Source organism: Mixophyes fleayi, chromosome 7 (genome assembly GCF_038048845.1).
Source record: "Mixophyes fleayi isolate aMixFle1 chromosome 7, aMixFle1.hap1, whole genome shotgun sequence".
Classification (NCBI taxonomy): domain Eukaryota; kingdom Metazoa; phylum Chordata; class Amphibia; order Anura; family Limnodynastidae; genus Mixophyes; species Mixophyes fleayi.
The window spans coordinates 38,341,261-38,361,996 of record NC_134408.1 but is presented as its reverse complement, the minus strand read 5'-3'; the positions used below and the strand labels follow the sequence as shown (position 1 = coordinate 38,361,996).

General features: G+C 42.3%; 1 protein-coding gene across 1 annotated transcript; it reads right to left on the bottom strand.

Moving 5' to 3' along the window:
* Window positions 1-4,387: 4,387 nt before the first annotated feature.
* ZP2 (zona pellucida glycoprotein 2) lies at window positions 4,388-13,722 on the bottom strand. Its single transcript, XM_075181496.1, has 18 exons — window positions 13,574-13,722; window positions 13,414-13,475; window positions 11,461-11,547; window positions 10,143-10,228; window positions 9,254-9,391; window positions 8,995-9,033; window positions 8,206-8,376; window positions 8,019-8,115; window positions 7,196-7,377; window positions 6,988-7,111; window positions 6,714-6,892; window positions 6,555-6,646; window positions 6,234-6,361; window positions 5,953-6,142; window positions 5,276-5,408; window positions 4,819-4,912; window positions 4,621-4,707; window positions 4,388-4,547 (listed from the first exon to the last, which is right to left on the bottom strand). Exons 1-18 carry the CDS (start codon window positions 13,627-13,629, stop codon window positions 4,429-4,431), a joined length of 2,064 nt encoding a protein of 687 aa, XP_075037597.1. The 5' UTR covers window positions 13,630-13,722; the 3' UTR covers window positions 4,388-4,428.
* Between the last annotated feature and the right edge of the window lie 7,014 nt (window positions 13,723-20,736).

Sequence of the window (20,736 nt, the reverse complement as noted above, 5' to 3'; positions counted from 1 at the left end):
GTGACGTCGTCGGATCTCGGGGCTTGGTTCTCGCGATACTTGAAGATTATAAATACACGCCTCCACAGCAATCCATCGCCATTTGACAGAGGGAGAGAGCAGGGTGTAGTCACAGGCTGATTAGAGCAGGGACAGAGAATACAATATTCTTCTTGCAATTGCTCTAACCAAAATCACTATAGAAGAGAGGAGGATAGAGGTTTATAATTTTGTTCTGATATTTGGCACTCCCCAGTGCTTTTGGGGTGTCCCCCCTAATTGTCAAAAGTCATATCTGTCAGCAGTATCTACCAAATAATTTTTACCACTACAAGTGCTTTGCGCTCAGAATGGATTCAAAGCAGTCCACATATGATCAGAATGAGCAACCAGGTTCTGTCACCAGTCCTGATGTTAGTGTTCCCAGTACATCATCTGGCCAAGGCGATGTCAAACAACAGAGTGTTTCCAAATCAGTGCAAAAAACAAAACCCCCAAAAAAAATTTACTGTGTGGAAGCAAAAAACGAAGTGTTACTGAGCAAAAGTTAAGTGCCGATAAAAAAAAAATTGCAAACATGCCATTCTACACACGCAGTGGCAAAGAGAGAATGAGGCCTTCACCTTTGGCCATTAGTGGCAGATCCCAAAAAGTTACCCAGCCTACAATTGGTGCACAACTACTGTTACGCAAAGCAGAGACACCATTTCTCCCGTAAAGCAATTCCACAACTATAGCAAAAAGTGTGTACAAATGTAGAGATTGCAGTGAAAATGCCATTCTGTCCACTTAACCACAGATATGTGGACAAGTGGAAGTGGGCAAACCAAAGACTATATGACTGACAGCCCACTGGGTTGGTCATTCACCTTCACCAGCAGGAACAGCAGCAGCATGTACACCACTACGTAACATTTGTCACAGGCAGGCCACTCTTTGTATCACCGGCTTCACTAACAGGCATACGGCTGACAATTTGTTACGCAAACTGAGAGATGTGATTGATGCATGGCTTATACCACTCGGACTCTCCCCAGGGTATGTCATTTCAGATAACGCCAACAATATAGTGCAAGCATTACTGCTGGGTGATTTCCAACATATTCCCAGTTTTGCTCACACCATCAACTTGGTGGTGCAGAGCTTCCTAAGAAATAACCGTGATGTGCAGGAGATGCTTTCGGTGGCCCGTAAGATTTCAGGCATTCAGACACAGCATGTAGGAGATTACAGCAGCTCCAAGAGCAGTTTAACTTGCCCTGCCACCAACTTGAGCAAGAGGTGGTAACTAGGTGGAATTCCACCCTGTACATGCTTCAGAGGATGGAGGAACAGCGCAAAGCCATCCAAGCATATTGCACAAGCCATGACATTGGGAAAGGAGGGGGGGGGGGGGGATGTATTTCACTCTTGCACAGTGGGGAATCCTTTCAGTCCTGTGCAAGGTGCTGAAACCATTTGACGTTGTGACATGTGAGGTGAGTGCAGACTCTGCTAGTCTGCACTACTTTGAGCCAAGTCATTCCTTTAATTAGACTATTGGAAAAGCAGCTTGAGAAAATGGAGGAGCTGAAAGCAAGCAATTCAGCAAAGTTTGTTGGCCTTGTCGATCATGGCCCTATTGGGGCAAAACCCATACACTCTTGGACATCCTATGTGAAGTCCCAATGACAAGAGGACCCATTGGCATTTCTTCTGTTACCCACCCAAGGACCTGAATACATTTTCAAAGGCATTGGCCTCACATCTTAGCCACTACAAAGTCTCTATTGGCTAAAAATTGGAGGAACCCACCCACCAAAAATTGGCACATAACAGCCATGGAGAAATTACCTCCATGATAGAGACTATGTATTTACACAGATATGTGCAACCTAGGTCTTGCAGAGAGCAGCTCCCAGCCCTCTTCATTTCCTCCAAACTTCTTCCCTGAAGTATGTACAGTGAGAAGACTCCATAAAACACACGCCTTCCTCCAAGTAGTTTATGCTCTTCTAGATTTGGCAATATGAGGCACCTTACCGACTTCCAATTCCCTTAAGGTAATATGGCAGGAATATCACACCTTCCCTACTATTCATGTTTCTTACTCCATTTGTTTTCTTATTGTATTTCTAAATGTCATCCTAATTTCTCTATTGGATTTTTGTTATTCCTGCCATATTCTACCAAACAAAGCAAGCACTTCAGTGGCAGGGAATGTCACTTTTGTAGCTGAAGTGTTGTGTTTGTTAAGCCATCATCATTTATATAGCGCCAAATTCCGTAGCGCTTTAGGGGGGACATGACACCTAGATGTGGGCTAGGTTGCCCCAGTGGCTGCAATTTCTAGCTATGCATGTCCTTTCTAATGTAGGACATCGTACACTATTTTCCATTATGGATTTTGCCCACCTTGGTCATCTTTTCTAACATGGCCATTGATGCCCCTGCTATCTAATGACATCTTGTTAATGCTGCTGACCTACATCTCCAGTGTGTCACACATTCTGTCCAACATTGAAAGAAAATTAGTCCATGGTCTCCCTCCTAGCATTTCACTTCTGGGTGAGACTCACCATGGTCCATCTTTTTGATAATGTCATCCTAATCAACCAGAGCTCTGCCTATCTCTCTTAAACGAAGTCCTTTATTAAACTTCCATCTTATCTTTCAATGCTGTGTCACCATTTCATGGCCATTATATATTCTTTATAATGTGCCATGTGTTTTGGCACTATTTTTAGCCAGCTGCTTCAGCCTTTGGTCAAGGTTGGTGAAAGTATCAAGTTGTGAGGTGGTCACTACAACATAAACATTGCTTTAAACACTAAATGTAGTAACAAAAGCCAGTTCAAACTTACATGACTTTACTGTCATCACAATTTTTAATGAAATCCAAAACATAGTTTGTTTTGGCAAAACCAGGACAAAGATAATTTCAAAGCAAAAATTATGGGGGTCTGCATGTGTCTATAAAATTACCCAAAGACTTTTTTTTGAACCAAGATGGGAAGCGTCATGGGGGACAACTAAGAGCTTTTTTACTTTTTTTGCCTCAAGATTTAAAGAAGTCTGAAAATACATCCATGGTACCTCGTACCTAAAACATTACATGGTACCTTTCTAAATACATCTCTTTAGGCAATGAGGTGACCCTGTCCCACAAATGGTGGTGGTGCTATACTAGCCACCCCACCATCCCTCTAGATGGTACACTGCATAGAAGAAACAGTTCCTATGTTCTAAGGGGTCTTCTGCTATAGCTTGCTCCAATATTTGGATTATATTCTGTGTATTGCTGGTTGTATGGCGCTGCAGAATCTGTGGCATCTCAAATAAATAGAAATAGGAATTTGCATACCCAGATCCCTCTTATTCTTTTACCATGTAAAATACCAAACAGAAATAACTCCCATCTAGAGTACTATGTGTCAAATCACATGGCTTTGGGAACACCAAAACTACCATTTCTCTTTTCTATCATGTATATGGTTTGACAAGTTTACTGTATTTACTATCTAGCATCATTCATAATACACCAAATAAGTCATCTAGTTCTTGGAATCCAAGTAGAGGTGACTATGGGGCCTTCTCTCCCACAACATTGAATGCATTATTTGCCCATATCCAAGAGGTTTCCTTAAGGGACAACTCCTTCCTCTCTCCTTATTTGACCAGTTTATATCTTTTACTAGTTCTATAATTGCAACTCTACATATTTAGGAATTAAAGACCAAGAACAGCTCAAAAGTACACAACTCAATTTCAGTAGGCGATTGCTATAACCAAGTGCACAATTACTCATTGTTCATGCCATTTATCATCCCTCCAATTTCTCTCTTGTAGGTTTGATTTAAGACAAAAAAAAAAAAAAATCCAGCATTCAGAAGCTTATACTGCAACATTGTTCACTGTAGGGGGACTAATGGTAATGTTACAGGTAGGTGTCACCTCTTAGCTGGCGGTACAAGCACTATCCTCCTTTGTCATATTAGGTCTCATAACTGGTGTACAATGAGACACTTTGTTGTAGACTTTTTTTTGTTTTAAATATATATCTATTTATATAGTGCCACTAATTCCGCACTGCTGTACAGAGAGCCCACACCAGTCCCTGCCCCATTGGGGCTTACAGTCTAAATTACCTAACACACACTAAAGTAAGTTTGTTAGCAGCCAATTAACCTACCAGTATGTTTTTGAGTCTGGAAGGAAACCCATGCAAACACAGGGAGAACATACAAACTCCTCACAGATAAGGCCATGGTTGTAAATTGAACTCATGACTCCAGTGCTGTGAGACAGAAGTGCTAACCACTTACACACCATACATCCACAAGTCTGTTGGCCTAAAGATTCTCCATAAAGGTCAGGTGGCTAAATGCACCACATGTTGCATAATTCCAAAGAGCCACAGACAAGTGTATTTACCTTGTTGCCAAAAGTTTTATTACAAGTACTCAGAGTTCAAGACTTTGACTTATTTTTGAAGGCACATAGCATCACAGCAGCCAGGACAACCACAGCAACAAGACCAAAGGCAGGCAGGACTCCAATAGTCACTTGCTTTATAACGTCTTGCTCATCTAGAAGAAATGGAATGTTACAGCTTGAACAAATATTGCCCTTATCCTGTTCAGTAGCATTGCTGCATCTTACCTTGATAAGACATGGCAGGTGTGGAGTCAAACAAAACAGGTCCATGTAGACTAACTAATGTAGAATGTCTGTTCAGAAATAGCTCATCTGAAAGATAAAAGTCCCATTAATAGATAGAAGATGGGGGGGGGGAGGGTGAGGGGGGGGGAGGGGGGAGGGGGGGGTGTATTTCTAAGCTTCACCAAGTACACTACTTGCCTCTCCTTTTCCTGGACATTGGACACTTCTTTGTACACAGTGCAGAGTCTGGAGATTGGATGTTGCATATAATAGCACTACAGTGGAAGTAGATCTGCAAATAGAAAGCTTTGTTGTTTTAAAAGGAAGTCATTACTTATATGGTATATAGCTTGGAATGTGATGTGGCAGCTGGCAGAGACATCCACACGCTAGTTTATTGTATACAATATTACTATAAAGACACGCCCAATAATACAATTTACTGGTTTAGAGTTTCTTCTCATGCAGTACATGGACAGACTGCTTTATCCCTTCATTTAATCCAAGAGCTATATTGATTGTGCAACAGACTGGGCCCTTAAGTAGCACGCATCTACGTTTTAACCATTAAGGCATAGTTAGAACCCTGGGGTCAAAATTACCTTGTGTACAGGCAATGAACATATAGGTTAATGTTTCAAAAACCAACACTTACCAAGTTTGTTGATGGTTCGTCATTCAACACAAAAGCAAAAGCCTTGACTTCAAAACGTTTACGGTGTGAAGGTTGCGCCACATTCAAGACAGGATGAAACACTGTCAGATAGTTATCCTGGTTTTCTTGGCAGCTAAAATTTAAATACAAGTTGGAGGAAATACTGGACAACTGTTCTATAGACAGGTTACAGGACATTTCCCCTCAAAAACTAAAGCGGTATTTGTTGCTGTGCTGACCTCAGAATGTGTCTAGTTTCAGATAGTTAGGCTAACCCAGATATTTGTGAGGACACCATCTTGTGACAGCCTAGCCAGGATTACATGTATAGTTATGTCACCGAGCACAATGTATTTAAAGTTGCCAGGAAGACCTGTTGGAAAGATACCACAACACCCGTCACTTCCCATTGGCTTAGATCATGGCTCATACTGTATTCAGAGAGACTAGTGAACTGCCATGGGTAAGTGCAATTTACTGCAAGTGCAGTCATTATCTATTCCATAGACTAGATTACAATATACAAAAGAACCAACAATAGGGTATTATTGCATTATGTGGTGCCCTTGGACTTTATAGGTATTGTATGCCCAACACAATCCATCCATGCAGATTAGGGTCAATGCTGCCCAAAACTTAACATCTATCAGGTTTTACATTTAATAGCCAACACTTACCCATCTACCACAATATTCCATTGAGGGTAAGTCTTGGGGTCTTGGAACATTGTTGCCCAGCAATCATCCAGCACCAATTCAATGTTTGGATCATTGCGATTCAACACTTGCACTTCCAAGAAGACTGCATCACGCAAGGTTTTTACAACTGGATATTGATCATCACTGTAGGGTTTTCCATAGGACACATCTTGGGGTGGGGGGGGAAACAAAACCAACAAATACATAGCCCTCTTGTTCTGTGCCTCAAGTCTAACAAATTTTATTATTTAGTTCCATACCTGGATAAAGGTTTAGTACAAGTGAAAGGGGACCATCATTTCTAGCAGAAACTGGAGGCATTGGAGTCACGACATTTACATTAAGTGCTGCATGGTCAGATCCATCATAGAAACACTGTACCGTCTCCCTGCGGAGGACACAATTGGCTTGTATTATATAAGTTAACATGTTAAGTGTGGGGTTTACGCATCTAAAGCTTCCCCAAGACAGGAGATAAGTGGCACTTCAGAATTTACGATCACTTGTGTCAAACAGCTTGGCATAATCCACAAGTTGCACATTTATATAAATACATATTACAGGGGACATCTACATTGTACCTTAGCTCACTGTCTCTTGATATTTTCCTTGGTGGAAGATCCCTCCAGAGGGCACGGACTTCATTCTCATAGAAGACTTTCCCCTCTACAAACTAAAGAGGAAGTTTGCTAAACACCACATGTTACAACATTCAAGCAACCTGCAAAGAATAAACTTACCCTTATTGTAGTTCCACAGTCGTTTAGAGGTATTTGGAACACAATAACGTTGTCTGACTTATTGTAGGGCTGGCATGTACGATCTCTTAGAGTCACTGTGTTCAAATCCAGGTTAGGTTTTGTCTGAGATGCCATTACTTGAACAATCATAAACCCATCTGTTGTGCAACTTATAAACACTAGTTGAGAAAAATATGGATTCATCAAGAAATGGTTTTTTTAAACTGATCACTTTACATGACTATTCTAGATCAGCAGCCAGGACAAAACTTACCAGGATTGCTCTGAAGTAAAGAACAGCTAGGCCTAAGTGCCATCGTCACACTTACTCCATCTATATTAAAGGTCAGCAACAGAGAAGGCAAGTAATAAGACTTCTGCCCAGATTGTTTATCTTCCTGCAAAGAAATGTAGATGCTTAACGCTTTGAACTTTACAGTCAGAATACCAATATCCCACCATTTTGCCACAGATTGATTTACCTGAAGATGATCAATACGAATGCTTAAGTTGACACCATAACGAGTGTCTAGGGTCATGCCATGCATTTGGAGGTCAGAAGCACTTAATGAAACTGGTATATCGCCAAGTTCAATGTACTGCAGGACACCAGCAAGTGGGGGAATCAAGATGGTCATATGCGTTGAGTTACATACAGGAGGCCCTAAGAGTCAGGACAGACATAAGTTGTAGATGCCATTTCTACAATTGGCAAAAGTGGAATTAGGCATGAAAGTGTGTTCTGATACACTTGTAATAAAAACAAGCTAAAGAGTGTTATCTAGGGTCATGTTTGTTCCTTACTAGTGTCCTTCCTCATGGAAGCATGATCTAGATCAGTGGTGAGCAGCCAAGTGACCTCACCCATACACCCCAGCAACATGCAAGTAGTTGGAGTACAAGTGTTGTCTTAGGGTATGTGGGGCATTCTGTGGCAGAGCAGGGACTATTAGTGAGATGGACCAGCTCTTCCAGGCCTATGGATGCCACAGACACCTCCTGGTTTAATCTAAGATTAAGGGTAATGTGCAGCTCTTTTGAAGCCTAGTTCACCACACATGCAGCCCTTGAAGTATATCAGAATGCCAATTACAGCATTTCCCCAATGCAATAGTGATCCAGTCAGTTACTTAAGCAAGGGCAATGTCATTTGAGATTTCCAAGTTAATGCTCCATGAAGATTATGTAATAGTTTGGCCAGTTTGTTTTTACTAAGTTTTCTTAAACATAGACTATGCTCTGCATAAACAAACTGTCACTGAATTATCATAGTGTTAGTGAATGAATAGTATACAAATAGGTTACCTCTGGCACAAATAATTTTCACAGCAATTGTGATCTTTGGATTAATCTTTTCCTGAATTAACTCAATGTATCCATGATAAAACTTCTGATTTGCAAACTGGAAGAAAAAATTAGGTTTTGTTAGAATAATGCAAGTGGACTTCCTTGAAAAGGAAGACGACTAGTGAATATCTCCAGCAAAACTTACAACAATCTCTTGGATTCCATAAGCATTAAAGTTAATGCGGATCATTATGTAGTTTGGATCAGTAGAAAGTGTGTAACCGAGACTCCTGGCTGTGGGCACATTGACTTTTTGAAGTGTTCTATTGTAGATTCCAATCATCCAGGTTGATGCAGGAGGGGGTGTACTAGGCACCTACAAGTAGGTCAGAAGTAGAAAATGCTGACCCTCCATAGGAATGGTTAAACATGTCACTAATTGAGGGTTTAATTCCATTCATGTAGTGTATCAAGATTTAGCTTACCTGTAACACTGACATAAATAGGGAATGATATGCATCTTAAATACACTTAAATCTAGCCCCATCTGTACCACTTGTTGCAGTTACTGACTGAAATTCTAGTAGCACTTTAATGGGTATGCATGCCATGCAGTACACCAATCATGATCAACATAAATACCCACTAGTGTCACCATAGGTAGAGTTGCTGGTAAGTGGAGGTAAAACTGGACATGAACTGAACAAGTAAGATCAATAGAATGTCAAAACAGCTGGAGCCTGTCAATCTGTGAAGCTTGGCTGTTAAATGGAATATTAGGGGGGGGGGGGGGGGGGGGGAGATTTTATTTCTTATGGCCATCTCTGTAGAGATTTTCTGAGATAAAACATAGTTATAAAGAGATTGGGCAGATTTAAAAACACCACTTCAAAGATGTGGTTTTGCAGCTTTCTAATCAGTCATCTTCCCTGTAGTGTTCCATTAACTCACAATAGTGTTCTACTCCACAGGGGGCAAGTTATCAATACTGTACCTCGTCGTCAAAGCCAGTTAGAGTCCGCAATAGTCTTGCCTAATATGAAAAGAAATGTGATCAGAGCATGACATGATTCTTAGTATCATTTGCATAGTTCATAATGTTTCCTGGTCAATATTAGACATAAAGGGGGGCATTTTAGCACTGTAGAAATAAGTGAAGGTTGGACATATGGCTACAATCTAGGGCCAAATATTGCTTTAGACTTCCAGTACAGACCAGCAGCCATAATACAAGTTACTGCAAATCAGCTTACCATCATGTAGTCCTTGTTACATTCTATAACTGGCTCCATGTATGCAGAGTCTGACTGTTCATCACAACTGACCCTGTAGATTAGGCTCCTCTGTCCCATGGATTCTTCAAGAGATATGTAGGCAGCCATTCTTCCTTCCTATTAATAAAAGTTTGTATAAACCACACTAGTTTGTATTTGCTTAGAAATACAGCATTGCATTATGTTTGTACACCAGAAAGGCAATCCATGGAATCAAAAACCCAATCCTCATGTTCTGAAAAGACACTCCAGAGATAATTTTAGGGAGGGGTTCATTAGTGAAAATAGAAGAACTCTTGCTTGCAAAACAGTCTGCAAGAAATTGGGATTATTATTGCATTGCCCTACCCATGAAAGGGGTTATTGTGGGGCTTGGCCAAGCACTACTCCGATTCTGGCATCCCCTTTATCAGACATGCTTAGAAAGCATCTGAATTCAGAGCTTTTCTGTTGCCAAGTAATCATATGGGTGTGCGTGGGGGGGGGGGGGGGGCGCGAGTCACACTTACTCTTATCCAATACCTGTAAGCACAAGTGTGCAGCTTTGTTACACAAGCTACAATACCTACTTATTATACAAATATCAGCCCCCAGTATGACATTTACCAAGATGCTACACCAAGGGAGGTAATTTCAAACCAGATTTTAGCGTAGATGCCAATTGAGGTTTCGTAGACTTTCAGATATGAGAACAGCCATCATAGCTGGGAGTTTCCTACATTATGAAGACTAGGACACATGATACATGTACAGTAGCTTGTTTAGGCACAAATGCATAATGGCTTTATATCCATTTCCAAAATAAGGATTATAGTTATTGGGGGGGGGGGAAAGCAAAAAAAAAAAAAAAACAACAAGTTACTAGTACCTCATATGTGACACATCTCTCAGGAATAGTCAGCAGGTTGCCATATGGATGGATATCACAAGCCTCCATTTCAAGTCCATCTGAATCTGTTCAGTAAGATTAGTATTTTGTTAAGTGGCAATTAAATGTCTCAATAGTGTTACCACTATATACATTAAAACGGTCATGGAACTTGTAGTGCATCTGACCATTATAACATGTTGCATGCACATTCATTCTACACTCTTACTGCAGTGTGACAGGAGCCTCCTATCATTGCTCTGAGTTAGACAATGGAAAGAGCACTGTGCCCGAACAGTACCATGTGGCTTACCATTTCCCTATATTTCCCCTCGCATAACTGACTGTCAGTATAAATGCAGATTATACTGTCCAACAAAGTGGATTCAATGCATTAATTCCTTATTTGAAGCAATTTTTGTTTTTGATCTAGAGGGTGGTATTGCTTGACTGAGTGAACTCCTCACTACCTCCCATAAGATCATCATGCTCGTGTCCTGAAATACTCTGCACTGTTGGTAGGGATGCTCAAAGTGGTATTAGCCACAAGTCAGTAGACCAGTAAAGTGAACGCCATCACCTACAGTGCAGACATCCATTTCGTGGTCTACACCAATATTTAGGAGATCTCAGTCTATCATTTCACTAGGAACGAAGGAAAAATGAGGCAAAAAGCACCTTATACCATTGCGTTGTTAACAATGCAGTCCACAAAGTGTCGGCCTCCATTGTGTATAGGTCATCCACATTATTCCTAAAACCAACCATCCCGTTTAAACGGATTTAATAGGGTCTTAAATGAGGACTTTATTTCTTCCTTCTTGCTTGTGATTTTTAAGTTCCCGTTCCGATACGTTTTAGCCCAACAATTTCCTGAATTATATATACCATTTTTATAGTCCTGATGAACGGCCAAGTCATATGAGATAATGCACTGCATTGTCCAACAGACCAGTTATGGAAGCTTATGTCCAGCAGCAGAGCCATAACTCTATTTTGGAGCTGGTGCAGGAAGGAACACTGCTGCCCAAGTTTAAGTTAAATTGGTTACAATCCTGCCCCCCCTCCCCCCTGCCAATTCAGCTTTACGCCCTGGCTGGTGCCCCTTCTCGCACAGTCCTGTCCATGAAGTAAGACACTACTTAGTTTTCAAGGTGTATAACAGCAAGATGAACTAATATATATATATATATATATATATATATATAATAGGACATTGTGTCATGGAACACCTCCTATCCCCATCCATGCACCCTTACTGCAAGCAAATAGAAGCCATAGTCCACACACAGAAGAATGTATTAAAGTGTTCTCCTACCTACAACATGAAGACTTTGCCAAGAACGCTGGTGAATCTCTTTAGGTTTTGTGGTTTGAATCCCATCTTCCAGGCACACAGTGGAACCTAGAATATATTATTCAGTTATGTCTGGACTCAGTCAAACTGATCTGTAAAGTGAAGCCTTGACAGATATTGCAGTTCACATAGGTTTGAACTGGTTCATCTTATTTATCCCACACATTTGCTTCCTCATATGTGCCCTCCTGCAACTTATACTTAGTTGCTTTGCACAAGGTAGATTTGCTTTTTAATGGTCTTGGATAAGACATACAGTTGTTGGATAGATATGTATCCAATGCAGAGAACAGCAGTGGCTGGTCATATCACAAGAATAAATATGTATTAACGTCATACTTGCCAACTGTAAAGATGTCCCCTCTGAGAGAACATGGAGGGGAGGAGTTATTGCTCCAAGAGGTCAAAATAATGCAGTTTGTGGCAACTCAGAGTCCCCAGTCCTGTCTACTTCACTAGGAAGTCAGCAGGATCCAGGAGAAAGATCTGGTCTTGTGGGTCAGCAAGAGCTACACTAAATTCAAAAGTCTCATGAACATTCCTGGATAGTAGGCATGTAGGATTAAATAGCAATAAGTTTAAGTCAAAAGGGTTTTTCACCTATAGATTCACAACTGGAACTTAGCTAGCCAAACACATTAGTAACAGGGAGTTCTACAATTGACAATACAATAAGTATCTAGAGGGTCTGTCAGGATTAGGGCACCAGCAAGTCAACCTAGACAAGTTTCTAGAGCCTAGAATTGTAAGAGACCCATAAAGAAGCCAACTTTCAAAGTACATATGAGATTTATACTAGTATAGAGCAAGATACAGATGGTTATATAACCATACTTTTCTGGACCTCCTAGAGGAGAGTTCCAAGACAAATGCAGAACGTGTGGTGATGCAATCTGAGTCATCACAGTCCCACCCCCATGACGTGGTGAAGCCCTTCATGTCATTGCATAATAGGGTCATGACAATCCAATTCACATTGAGCCATATCATCAACATCCTGTCCATGTCAGGCTAAAGTGAAGTGGGATCCAAAACTCCCCAAAATTCTTCAGGGGTCTCCTAGACATTCCATAGCAGTATGCAAGTAAGCAAACAAGGCCCAATTTTATTTTCAAATGAGAAATGCATTAAGATTTAACAGTGCTGGAGAAATATTATAATATCCTCAAGACTAATCTAGAGCTCTATATATGGGAGATATTTATGTGCAATGCAGTTCCCAGGTTGGTTTTCAAGGCAAGAGAGCCTGCTTTATGTCCTGCGACGCTTCAGAAAACTGCCTGTCTTATGATATTTTTCAGCTGTTGGATTGGCAAGGGTTCAAAACTTCCTGCTGCCTTAAGTAACTGCAATAAGGATTACTTGTTAAAATAGTTGCTGTGTATTGGGGCTGGTGTTACAGTCTGCAGACCTGTTTATCCTTTAACTTTCTAGAAACGGGGACTGGCACCACATTAGAGCCGACATAGGAAAGGTGCAAGATGGATATAACTAGAGATTAATGAGGAAAATAGAAATAATGCAGACTGTAGACAGAGTATTGTACACTAGTTTACATGAGCATCCACTTCTCATCCTATGGGTAGCAACCTACTGCAATACATATTGGCATAAACACTCATATGACAGTCTAAGCAGAACTTGGAGCCCTGCAAGCTCAATGAGCAATTTAATAATAGCAAAGCTTGTTTTTTTAATCTTATCAGTTTATAGTTATCAGCATATAAGAATATATAGGTAGTAATATAGAGTAGTATAGGTCAGGTCCTATTTTTAAATGGTGAGCAAACATTTCCAGGAGTAAAGATCTAGAAAAACTGATTTTTAGAACCTAAAACAGCTGGCAGCTCTGATAAAATAACCATCCTTCACACACTATGAAGCAGATACACAGCCACTACTAAAGACACTTACCTTGGAAGTCCAGAAAATCTGCAGCATCAGCCAAAAGCAAAAAACAGCTTATAAATAAAAACCTGTAAGAAAAAAAGTAAAACACATTATACCTACCTAAAAAACAAAACACAGAAATTATATATATCTTGATATAGCAGCAGCAAAAATGGATAACTACCTGGGATCTGAGAAGATCTTAATCCAAAACATAGTGCCTTTATTAGAGCACCCCATCAATAAAATGCTATTAAAAGGAGAGAAAAAATCTCCCAAACTTGATTATTCAGTGCTTTGCCTCTCTGAGGGGAGAATACCATCAACAATGAGACATAAACCATCACTTTTGAGAGTGCTATATATATGCTACATCACTCAAGATGATGTGCCTAATAATTGGTTTAATGTAGACACTCCCACCAGTTCAAATTCCTTTAGTGCATTTAAAGTCATATACACATCCCTCTACAGCAGTGCATGGTTTACGGATTTTCTTCCCAGGTGGTTTATTGCTTCATCCTATTATTGCATGCACCTGTGATCCTGGGGAGAGATCCACTAAATGCACTCTGTTAAGAAATACTGGTAGGTAGTAATCAACAGAGACCTGCAAGTAGCCTTTGTACACTCTGCAATTGCTAGTCCTGAGTTTTCATTCATTATTTTATATCGGTGATTTAGCAACTAAATGTTTCACTTTAAAACCAACATTTTAAACACTTGTGTATATAGCATTAAGACATAGGGGCCATGATGAGACGCAGGAGAGCCCATTCAATTATTACCTGTGTAAAAATCTACAGATCTGCTCACAAGATTCCTGAATCTCTTCTTCAGTTAAGGTATTATTAAATATCTGTATTATTTAATAAATAAAATAAGACCGGTCCTTTCACCGGGTTTTATGTTCTCATTTTAATGTTTTACTATACAGCACTTTGTGCACTGTGGTTTATCTTACAACAGTCCCAATTTCAACAGTACAGTCCCAGTTCATGGATCTCAAAATGAGCACCGCTTCCTGCACAGTGGGTGGAGTTTTGCCAAACAATGTGTGCGTGGAACGGTACAAGGCTTGGGTTCTCCTGATTTAAATGTTGGGATGTATGCTCTAAAGAGGTAATTTATAAAGTGGAAAATGGCCACTCTGCAGTGCAAAAAGCACCCCATCATGCGCCTTCATTTTGCCCAGGTGCATCTAAATTTCCATTGTGTAGATAGCCTTACAGAGCAAGATGGCTGCAGTTTGTAGAAGAGAAGGAGTTGAGTGGAACCACACCAGTAAGAAAGTTATATTTAAGGCTGCAGAGTAAGATTATTGTAATGAGAAGTGGAATGGACGCATTCTCGTGGACATTCCTTGACATGCATTTACATTTCCACAATGCAAACGCCGAAAATCCCGCCGCGGAAAACCTAATACATGGAATACGGTAATTTGTAGCTGGATTTCAGCTTGCGGCTCAGGGATTTGTGAGCTGAAATGCAGCGAGTAAATTACCGTATTACATGTTTTTCCGCGCACGATTACCGTAATATCGGTAATCGTGCATGGACCGCGGGATTTTCGGCAATCCCGCCGACAATTGAATACCCCCCTAAGTCTCTACCTATACCGTTAATCATTCCCATTTTGTGTCTACCTATTGTACATCTTTTGTAATACACCTTTGTCACCACTGTCAATGTGACCTTGATTTCACTTGATTTTCAAGCATTTTGTGGGGGTTTTTTTGTTCGTTTTTTTCCTCGGTAACCATTGTGTGTCCTGCCTAATTTGTGACATCACACTTGTAATGGAACTGTTTGTGCTACAAGGAGGTTTGTCATTTGAAGCTTTAAAATATGCAAATCCTGTGCAATCTAACAGCAAAAACAAAGACATATTACACCTTTGAGTTTGCACACAATTTATTACGTGTTATTTGACTTTCATAATTGAGGTGCCTGCTCTAAGTACAATATGCCCTTTCTTCCCATCAAAGTGCCCTTTCATTTCTATTACTATGGTTTATTTAGTGAAATACGCACTCACCAAAGGCATTACAAATACTGTTCTAGCTACTTCAACTGCACTCTGTATTAAAAAGGGAACTTTAGTTCCAATTATTGCAATAAATGTTAATCTGATTTTTAATAGGATCATTGCTATGCTTTGTAACTGGGTTCAGTCTAGGGGTGTGCACCGACCACTTTTGGGTTTTGGGTTCTGATTAGCTTGAGGTTTTGGGTTCTGATTTGTTTTGCCAAAACACCCCACGAAAGGTTTTGGTTCTGATTTTGGGTTTTGGGTTCTGATTTTTTTTTAAAAAAGCATAAAAAGTGCTAAAATCCATATTTTTGTTTTTTTTTCACTTCTACACTATTATTAACCTCAATAACATTCATTTCCACTAATTTCCAGTCTATTCTGAACACCTCACATCTCACAATATTGTTTTTAGTCCAAAAGGTTGCACCGAGGTAGCTGGATGTCTAAGCTAAGTGACACAAGTGGGCGGCACAAACACGTGGCCCATCTAGGAGTGGCAGTGCAGTGGCAGACAGGATGGCAGTTTGCAAGAGTTTGCTAGAGGTGCAAGATGGAATTGTCCTTGGGCCCTCCCACCCACCCTGATGTTGTTGAAATAGGACATGCGCACTTTAACAAACCAATCATTTCAGCGACAGGGCCTACAAACTACTGTGGCTGAAATGATTGGTTTGTTTGGGCCCCCACACCAAAAAAGCAATTCATCTCTCCCTGTACAAACTAAACTGGCTCTACTGAGGCAAGATGTCGTCCTCATCCTCATCCTCTGATTCCTCGCCGCCTTCAGTGTGTACCAGTGTGAACCTTGCACAACACCGAAATCAGGCGCATCCCCACTCCTTTGCCTATGTCGTAGGTGGCTGTGTAGGCTTGAATGGCCTTTTGCTGCTCCTCCATCCTCTGCAGCATATAGAGGGTGGAGTTCAAGCGCGTCAAAACCTCTTGTTTTAGTTGATGGCAGGGCAGGTTTCATGCTTTTTTGATGTAGTAGGAACAGTGAACGTAGTTTAATATCTGATACTAATATTTCTGCACTGCAGGAACAGTGAACGTAGTTTAATATCTGATACTAATATTTCTGCACTGCAGGAACAGTGAACGTAGTTTAATATCTGATACTAATATTTCTGGACTGCCTAGTGAAGTGGAATCTCAACGGGATTTTTTACCGGGGACACAATACCTCCATCAACCGTCTAAATCCCACTCCACTGATGGCGGACACCGGGCGCACGTCTAACACCAACATAGCTGTCACAGCCGCAGTTATCCGCTTTGCAATAGGGTGACTACTGTCGTACTTTGTGCTCATGGCAAACGACTGTTGGACGGTCAACTGTTTGGTGAAAGATGTAGCGTTCTTACGACTTCCCCTCTGGGAAGATGACCGACTACCAGCAGCAGCGGCAGTAGTAGGCGTACCGCTGCAGGATTCCCCGGAAGAATCCCGGATTGAAGAGGACTCAGTCATGCCGGTGACATGGCCTGCAGGACTATCTCTGATGGAGATCATGAAGAAAGTTGACGAGGAGGGTGTTGGTGGTGTGTATACAACAGGACCAAGGGATTTAGGTGTCCCTGGACTGCTGACGGTCCTAGCCACAGGTCCTGAACTAAACACTGAATTATGAAGGTTCTTCAGGTGACGTATAAGGGAGGATGTCCCTAGGTGGCCAAGATCCTTACCCCTGCTTATTTGTGCTTTACATAAGGTACATATGGCCATACATTTGTTGTCCGGATTGGGATAAAAATAACTCCAGACCGAAGAGGTGGATTTTTTGGTCTTCTGACCAGGCATGACGAGGGGCTTTTTCATCCCATGGACAACAACTGTTTCCCCCCCTGGTGCCTCATTTAAGATAACCACATCAGCATCCTCCTCGTCAAATTCCTCCTCAGCACCAGCTACATCAATATCCTCCTCCCGGTGTACAACATTGACACCTTCATTAGCCAAATCTGTAACTGGACTGTGGGTGATCCTTCCAGCATATGCAGAGGGCGTGCTGCAAATGGTGGAAGGAGCCACCTCTTCCCGTACAGTAATGGGAAGGTCAGGCTTCGCAACCACCAACACCCTTGGTCTCGCCTTGGGGATTTGTGATGCCATCTCTTTAGAAGGCAGAGTTGTTTGCTGTGTTGTTGATGACAGTGTCACTCACCGGACCGTGAGTGCCTCTTCCCGGACATTTAGGAACCGTGGCCGTCCTCCATCCTGAGGGTCTGCGCATGCGCAGCCCTTTTCTACCCTTCAGTGTATGTCCCTTTAACTTAATTGGCAGATCAGGCAACACTCCCTATATTAAGCACCTGTGGTCAACACCACGTTGCCTGATCTTGGAGTCTCATTTCCCATGAGTCTCTGAAGGTGTTCCTGTGTTTCCTCGTGTATTCAGCGCTGCTGATTCCTGTGGTTTCCAAACCACTTCTACCGCTGTGGTTTCCAAACCACTTCTACTACTGTGGTTCCCATACCACTTCTACCATCAAGTTCATCATCAAGACTGTGAGCTGATTCCTATCCGCTGCCTCCGTGCACTACAGTCTTCTATACCACTTCAACTCTATCTCATATCATTGTGACTGTGAGCTGATTCCTATCCGCTGCCTCCGTGCACTTCAGCCACTCTCCACATCTACTCACCTGTTCATCATCAAGACTGTGAGCTGATTCCTATCCGCTGCCTCCGTGCACTACAGACTCCAGCTTGCAACTCGTCTGTGTTTCAACATCGTGACTGTTAGCTGATTCCTACCCGCTGCCTCCGTGCACTACAGACTCCAGCTTGCAACTCGTCTGTGTTTCAACATCGTGACGGTGAGCTGATTCCTATCCGCTACCTCTGTGCGCTGCAGTCTTCATCTCATCTCTCCCGTGTTTCCTCGAGACTGCTGCTATTATTGCCATTTGTTACTCCCGTGATCAACAGCTCCTGGTCTACTCTGCTCACCCGTGTTCCATCGCTATTTGCACCTGCTGGTTGCTACTGGTTACCTCCGTGTGTCCGCAGAGTCCTGCTCCTGCTGCCAGCGCTAATCGTCCATCTGTTGCTGATCCGCTCTCCACACCTTCCTGTGTCCCGCTGGTCACTACCCGCCTGTCAGCATTGGATTCGTGTCTCATCTGCTATCCTGCTGCTAGATCATCACCATTCTCCTGGGTCCGCCAAGAGTCCAGTTCCGTGTTCTACCGATTCCTGTGGATTCGTGTCCCTGTTGGTTTACTTACCTGTGCGCTGCACCTACTAGACCTCTGCTTCATCCATCCAGGGACTTCTCATCCTGCCGGCCTCCTGCCGCTCAGGTATCGCTGCACTCCGGTCTGACTGCCTGCTTCTGAACCACGGTATGCATACTTCTCATTGACTGTGCTGGTGTATTGCATATCTTGCTGGACTGTGTTGGTTCTCCTCTGGAGTCTGCTATCCGCTGAGTCTGTTGCCATCATTGACTGTACTATCTTGTTCCGGATTACTTCAAGAGACTTTCCATATTTGCAGTGCTGTTCAGTCATTCATATATCTATATTGTGCATATTACTGTGGATCGTGTTAAGGTGCCGTGTTTACCCTGTGTTGCAGTCTCTCCCCGTGCACCTCCTCACATATATATTCAGTGGTACAACTTGCTAGTAGCAGACCACTGATCCCTGTTTCCAGTTTCACCTGTTCCAGTATCCTCTCACCTAGCAGTGGTACAACTTGCTATCGCAGACCACTGACTCCCCGGATACCTCCACTTGGATTCCATTCCTTCACTCAGACAGCGGTACAACTTGCTATCCGCAGACCGCTGACTCTCATCACCTCCTCGTTTCTGTTGGACATTCCTCCTCACTATAGCAGTGGTACAACTTGCTATCGCAGACCACTGACTACCTTCACGTGTCCTTGTCCATACAGTTCCTCGTGTACTACCACCTCCATATTACCAGTGTTGCTAGTCATAGACTTTCCTGAGCATCTCATCATCTGCTATTTACTGTTCCGTGATCACCCTGCTACCAGAGTACCCATTTACCACCTACATTGCTCTGGTAAGCCTACCACCTGGTGATTCCTGGGTAAAGACTCCTAGTGCCCGTGACAGTAAGATCAGGCCATGACAGACCCAGATACGGAACCTACCGCCAAAGAGATGCTGCAGCATCTGGTCAGCCGTGTGGAGCAACAGGATACCCGCCAACAGCTGTTACTTCAGTGTTATCAATCATTAACCTCCCAAGGAACATCGGGACAGACTGTGACAGCCACTACTGAGGCTCCTGTGCTTTCCTCTGTTTCCCCAGTGCCACCCCAGGTGTCTACAGCTTCCACGCTTCACCTGCCTACTCCGTCAAAGTACGATGGGGACCCCAAAACTTGTAGGGGTTTCCTTAACCAATGTTCAGTCCATTTTGAGCTCCAACCTCAAAATTTTTCTACCCATCGTTCCAGAGTGGCCTATCTTATCTCTTTGTTTTCTGGACAAGCCCTGGCTTGGGCCTCCCCTCTGTGGGAGAGAAACGACCCAATATTGCAAGATAGTGCCAAATTCATTTCTACATTCCGAAGTGTGTTCGATGAACCAGGTCGTGTGACCTCCGCTGCTTCCAGCATCCTCCGTTTGCGACAAGGATCTCATACAGTAGGCCAGTACGTCATTCAATTTAGGATCTTAGCCTCTGAACTTCAGTGGAACACTGAAGCCCTAGTTGCCGCCTTCTGGCAGGGGCTCTCCGATAAAATTAAAGATGCACTGACTACCCAGGAGCTTCCTTCGTCGCTTGAAGACCTGATCTCTCTTTGCCATCGTGTTGATATGAGATTTCGTGAAAGAGAGGCTGAAAAAACGACTTCTGCTAAAGCACCTCTTCGTTCAAACCCTCAATTTCGTCCAGTTTCACCCTCTGTGATTCCCATGGAGATAGGACGTTCCAAATTATCTTCAGAGGAGAGGAAACGAAGAGTCAAGAATAGACTCTGTATCTATTGTGCTGATTCCACTCATATGCTCAGCTCTTGCCCTAAGAGATCGGGAAATGCCAGGCCCTAACTAGTTCTGGAGAGGTGAAGTTAGGGTCCCTGGAGTCCTCTCCATCTTCTATGAAATCCAAAGTCTGCGCTTTTGATGTTACGATTTCCTTTGCTACCAAAACCTTCGAGTCACAGGCATTGATTGATTCCGGAGCAGCAGGAAATTTTATTTCCAAATCATTAGTGCATCAATGGTCTCTACCAGTAATTACGTTAAGAACACCCATTACTGTGACGGCTATAGATGGATCACGTCTCATCAACGGTCTCATCACCCAGAGTACGTCTCCAGTA

Bases quoted from the DNA above. Each gene is read 5' to 3' on its own strand.
- ZP2 (XM_075181496.1), bottom strand. From the start codon at position 13,629: ATGGGGTGCTCTAATAAAGGCACTATGTTTTGGATTAAGATCTTCTCA. The intron at 9,034-9,253 runs GTAAGCTGATTT...TTTTCATATTAG, and splicing joins GTAACAAGGACTACATGATG to GCAAGACTATTGCGGACTCT. The intron at 6,143-6,233 runs GTATGGAACTAA...CCCCACCCCAAG, and splicing joins TGTACTAAACCTTTATCCAG to ATGTGTCCTATGGAAAACCC.